This window comes from Anoplolepis gracilipes, chromosome 6, assembly GCF_047496725.1.
Source record: "Anoplolepis gracilipes chromosome 6, ASM4749672v1, whole genome shotgun sequence".
NCBI classification, from domain to species: domain Eukaryota; kingdom Metazoa; phylum Arthropoda; class Insecta; order Hymenoptera; family Formicidae; genus Anoplolepis; species Anoplolepis gracilipes.
In genome coordinates this window covers 1,170,491-1,176,207 of record NC_132975.1, presented here as the reverse complement: position 1 = coordinate 1,176,207, position 5,717 = coordinate 1,170,491, and the positions used below count along the sequence as shown (strand labels likewise).

Here is a 5,717-nt window from a genome sequence, read left to right as displayed (position 1 = left end):
ATTCTTCAACCGTGATCTCCAAACTACAAACTTATATATGGACTAATAAAAACAATAGACTAAGGGGAAAGCCTTGCGAGAATTGCTGTTTACCAGGCGGAAATCGGCAAGCATGTCCTGAGCAGTTGCAAGAAATCTATCGGGAAATCCGTCAACATATCGATAACATGTTGTATCTACAACATGTCATCGATAATGATCCAGATTCTGATACTGATTCTGCTCAGTAATTGTAAGTAATCCTTGATGTGTAAGTATTCTTTTTTCAAATTATGAAAATATTAATAAATTTTTTTTTTCTGTTATGCAAGAGCCCTACCTGGACGCCACCACCACCGTCCGACCTCCAGCGCCTCGCAGCAGCAGTCGCCGTCGTGCCGTACCGCTCGACCATCGTCATGCAGTCTTTTATATATATATTTTTTTTTATTTTTAAATTCACATGCATACACACACACAAATTTTTGTAAATAAACACACACACTTTTTAAATAAAAAAAACTATGTTAAACACATATAATTGCTTGCTTGCGCTTCCTTCATCTATCCCATCCTTCTTCCTTCGTATATTATATATAATTAGATATAATAACTTAATATTTAATATACAAAAAATTCTTTGTTTGCGTTCTCGCCTCGCGCTATCTCTTTCTTTCCTAGCGCTTACTCTCTCGCTCTCCTTCGTCTCGCGCTATCTCTTTCTTTCCTAGCGCTTCCTCTCTCGCTCTCCTTTGCCTCGCGCTATCTCTTTCTTTCCTAGCGCTTACTCTCTCGCGGTCCCTAGCTTCGCATTCTCCCTTCCCAGCATGACGTCATTCCCCGCAACGAGCTACGTATGAGAACTGGGACTGTTTACGAGTGGGAGGAAGCACGGATGGGAAATGCGTACGAATAAATTATATCATGATTTAAATTTTAGAAAAAACTTTATTCTTCTCTTTTATATTTTTTTTTATTATTACATATTGTGACTAAAAACTAAAGCTGCCAGTTCGCAATCGACGAGTTGATATTTATTGAAGGCGTCGCTGGCGCGTATTACATTTGATACTTCTTTATTATCCGTTATAGTGGACGCGATATTGGAGAATTGTATAAACTTAGTATCGACTGTCTCGGTGATTCTAACCAATTGATCAAAGGTTACATCGATGCATTGATCGAGATCAAACATACGGTGTAACGTCGGTTCAATCATCATCATGCGTACGTTTAAAGATTCGAGACTTATAAGTTTAGTATCGTTAATCGTATGAACTCGCACTGTGAGCGGTCCAACGCTTATAAAATTATAGGTATCTTTAGAGTCCTTTCGCAGTAAACCGTGAATATTGCGACGTTGCTTCTAGAGTCCCTTCCATGTTTCGAGAGATAATACCAGTTTCTTTCCTTGATCATCTCTTATGACAATTTCCACGTAACTCGATGGACCCACGTTGATACCAATTTCAAGGAATTTGAATTCCGTGGTTGTCAATGCGTATCGTCTACTTAGTATATGAATCGCACGACGCTTCAACGAAATGCTGTAGAAAAATAAAAAAAAAAAAAATAGTTTAAAAACAATTTGTGAAAAATAGAAAGAAGTTAAACAAAAACTTACTTGTCACATTTGTTCTCAAACGATGGAGTTTCATAACGACTCGGTACATAATTATTCACGCTTCTGCTGGGGCCGCCACTGCTTCTTTCGTAGTACATATTTCCAGATTTCAAAAGTGGACCACTTTCACGAACAGTTAACGCAACACTGACCGTATTAAGAATTGAATATGAAGAATCAAATATACGTGACACCCCGTTTTTTCAAAGTAGTGGGGGGAGATTAGTGGTAAATGTGATGGGAGATTCTAGAATACTTTAGTGCTCTGAAATTTTTAGGAGAAGGGAGAGACGATACTCGGATAAAAAGAATTCTTAAATGACTCGTGAGGGAGGGAGGGAATGAGGAGGGGGAATAAGAGATAAAACATATTAGTGTTTAAATATTTTATTTTTTCAAATCTTGCAATTCTTTCTGGCGTTGCGACCACCAGTTAAATATTTTGAATACATTTTGTAATGCGCAATTCTTAACATGTTTTCCATATTGTATAGTATTTTTAACATCTAGATTATTTAGAGATTCAATATCGTCGTAATCAGCATCCAAGGTCTCAATGATTAAATTTTCTCTCGCATCGTCGCCGAGCATATTAACAAGCCATTCTCGTTTCTGGCATCCTTTAACGTATACGATACATTGCATTTTATCATCTTCTTCAACGACAGCTGTTGTAATTAATCGTTTCGCTATGCTGTACGCAACGATTCCATCCTCCCATTGTAGTCCATGATGATTCGCCATCAACCATGAAGCTTAACACTTTTCGGATTTTGTAAGGAGATGCCATGGTATAGGACACCGAAAAATGTAGTGTGCGAGAACAGTTCCTCTTCTCACCACCTCCTTTGCGATGAATTTATTCGAAACGACAAATCCTTGCAGATCGACAAACGTTGGTACAGACATGATGAGATCTCTTTTCGTCAGTTAAGAAGAATGACAACCATCTCATAACACTTGGATTTATATCCTGCTTCCCCTCTCTCTAAATTATTGTCGCAAACACTTAGGTAATTTTGCGCAACGTTGGTCAACGGGTTGTACTGGATCACGCGATCGTGTATGATGAGACAGTACGCAGTCGTATTATTAGACACATTCTCCTTACACTCAAATTCCAATCGCACATCCACGGTTGCACTCTTGACCGATTCGTTTTGTCGAGAATAATCGATGATCACAAACGGACCGTAATGTAGAAACAGTGAGACGGTGAGACTCGGTTCGAGGTACTCATATCCGTAATAGTTTTTGCAGAAACGCGCGTACGTGTCGTACAGAATCGACCATCTGTTTTTATCGAAATCCAGATTCATGTCATCGTACGGATAACATTCCGAGTTCAGATAGAGTTTCACGTTTGTTAATTTACAGACGTCGAATTTACTCGCATCCTCGGACATAACATTCTTCCGGCCTGTCTGCAGAGCAAAGATAACGTATCGTGGTTTCTTCAGCTGAGTCGCGGTCTTAATGGCCCACGAATGCTTGGGTGTACGCTGCAACAGCCGAAACTCGTACAGATCCCACGAGCGAAAACCCATGCTGAGGTAGCGTCCGCTTTCCAGAGCGCGCAGCATAGGCAGCTTTTTAATTTCACTCAACAACACATGTGGCATTCGCCATTGTATCTTGAATATGTTGAGCACAGGCTCCAGCGTCGAAGCTCCAAGCAGACAATTGTTGTCATTGCGCGATCGTATTAAGATCAACTCGTGACAAGCGTTAATTACTATGCGTCTGTAATCCTCGCAAAATCCCAATAACATGTAAAGCGGTACACAAAAATTAAAGTGTCCATCCACAATAGTTGGCTCACTCCATCCAGCATTTTTCATAATCACGCTTCTATCAGATGATATTGTTACATAGTTTTTGTGCATACTTGTTATTCCCACGTTTCTATTCTGATCAATCTCCACACCATCGAGTTCGTATCGAATCTCGTCAAATATGAATGCAACGCAATTATTTTGCAGTACCACATCGGAACCGGCAGTTGGCTTCTTTATCTTCAATTTTCCCTCGATGTATAAGAAACTCTCGTACGGCATTGTATACAGATCCTGTTGTTGTATGGGTATTCTTATCTCATCACTGTGTCCGAACGTTGTGTTGGCGAATGGATTATAGGAGTGAGTCTCAATCTTGACGATGCGATCGTCAAAGATTGGCTCGTCCGCGATGTTGAGAATGTCAGTCATCGTTCAAATGTTTCGCACCGTGAATCCCAAAGATTGTAAAAACGCAACGTTTGATGCGTTCAATTTCTTTTTCTTAGTGCCGGATGATTGGATATTAGCAAATGTCGATGTTGTTGTCGCTGGCGTCATAAAGATTGTGTTGTCTCTCACGTCTTTCAATCCATTCAACACGAGCATCACACGCTAATTTTGCCGCCGCCGTACATGCAATCTAATGGTGATCTCTTCTCCTCGAAAATCGAGTAATCGTCCTTCCTGGTCAACAACGCGTAACGTTAAATCCGTAATGCACCGCGCGATGATCGGTAGGTAAATGATGTGCGCCGGTGTTTCCGATATCTTATATCCTGGTGGTACCCTCGGTGAAAATTCGTGTATCGTATGAACGAGTTTGCCGTTGTTGTACGCACCTGCGGTCACATTACATTCGACGCGGATAATGTTCACGTTGATAATGTTAATCGGTACGTCCGACTCGTACCATTTTCGCGGCTGCAGTATACGGTTCGAGAATCCTAGCAGCGATCCAATATTGTTAGGCTTGCTAAAATTTAACCTGTAGGCGCATTTGATCTCGCTCCTCATCGTATTGTAATTAGCGCGGAGCACTATAGGCCATTCTCCAGCCTCAAAGTCATCGTCATCGTCAGTGTGTTTTTTATGACCATCACGAACTGTGTGTTGCAAACGTTTTCGTGAAATTGTATGCTTCAAAAATTCATGTATCGCTTGCAGCTCATACGATCCCTCGGGAATCGTAATTTCCGCATCGTCTTTGCCAAAGTAAAATTTATTATTCGAGGAATTCACGTTCGATATCGTGTGATAACTCTCAAAATCCGCTAGACCAAGCTCGTATTCACCGTTGCTTAAATCTACGTTGGGAAAGTAGTTTGCCGCGAGAACGCTGCTCTTTCCAGTCAGCGTGAATGTCATAGACATGTTGATCAAACTATTTAACGAATACTAAGTTAAATAGCGCAATGTATGTCTTTAAATTCGCGTGCATCGACCGTTCGGAGAAACTGCAAACACAATTGTCCGCAGATGCTTTGATTATAAGTTTGATAGGATGTGTGATTATATTCTATTTTTGTCACATTTAAATATCGCACCAATTCATTCGGCGGTCGAAGATTGCCAAAACTGTCAAAATATATAGCGCGATTCCCCCTCTTTGCATACGCTACCCAGTGAGTACCCGAACCTTTAGCGTTATCCAAATTTATGATCCCGCTCTCGTTTCGATATATACCACCGATCGGTAATGAGTTACGCATAAAAACACCTCTAAAATATGGAATGTGCATACGTTTTGCTAGTTGCAGCAATTGTATGTTGGTAGTTACGCCCTCTGGCATTTTTAGCGTCTCTTTGACGTTTTTTTTTCTTCTTTCTCATTGAGACTCCTCGTCCGTATTTGTATGGCGCGAGATACAATCCGCGACCTTCCATGACACGATTGTGACGTAGCATCTCTTGAAACTGACGTTGTGTAGCTTTTCCATCGTTCATCATCTTTGCTACACCAGCCGCTCCACCAATCAGAGATCCGAGAGCGCCCAACACTGATAAAATCGGTAATACACCCCGCGTTTCGCTACCGGAAGTATTCGTTTTTTCACCGTCTTTTTCTTCGTTTTCGTCTTTAGACTCATACCGAACTTCGTTTTGGTTTTCATCGCTGTCCAGACAGCTGTGGCTGCGGCTCTCTCACCGAGAGACGAATCTTTCGCAATGATGCGAGTTTGCGCCTTTTTGGCGAGTATCCTATCCGCCGCGTGTCTTTCGGCAAAATCATTACTCCGAAAGTACGCTATATCTTGTTCACGACACGCCGCGTTCAATGGGTTGATACTTCAATCACCTTTAGCCAATCGTTTTTCTAGCCGCGTGCCCGGACCGCA

At 41.2% G+C, this 5,717-nt stretch overlaps 1 protein-coding gene across 1 annotated transcript; it reads right to left on the bottom strand.

Moving 5' to 3' along the window:
* Positions 1-779: 779 nt before the first annotated feature.
* On the bottom strand, positions 780-5,290 carry LOC140666751 (uncharacterized). Its single transcript, XM_072894270.1, has 2 exons — positions 1,604-5,290; positions 780-1,526 (listed from the first exon to the last, which is right to left on the bottom strand). Exon 1 carries the CDS (start codon positions 3,808-3,810, stop codon positions 2,530-2,532), a length of 1,281 nt encoding a protein of 426 aa, XP_072750371.1. The 5' UTR covers positions 3,811-5,290; the 3' UTR covers positions 780-1,526; positions 1,604-2,529.
* Between the last annotated feature and the right edge of the window lie 427 nt (positions 5,291-5,717).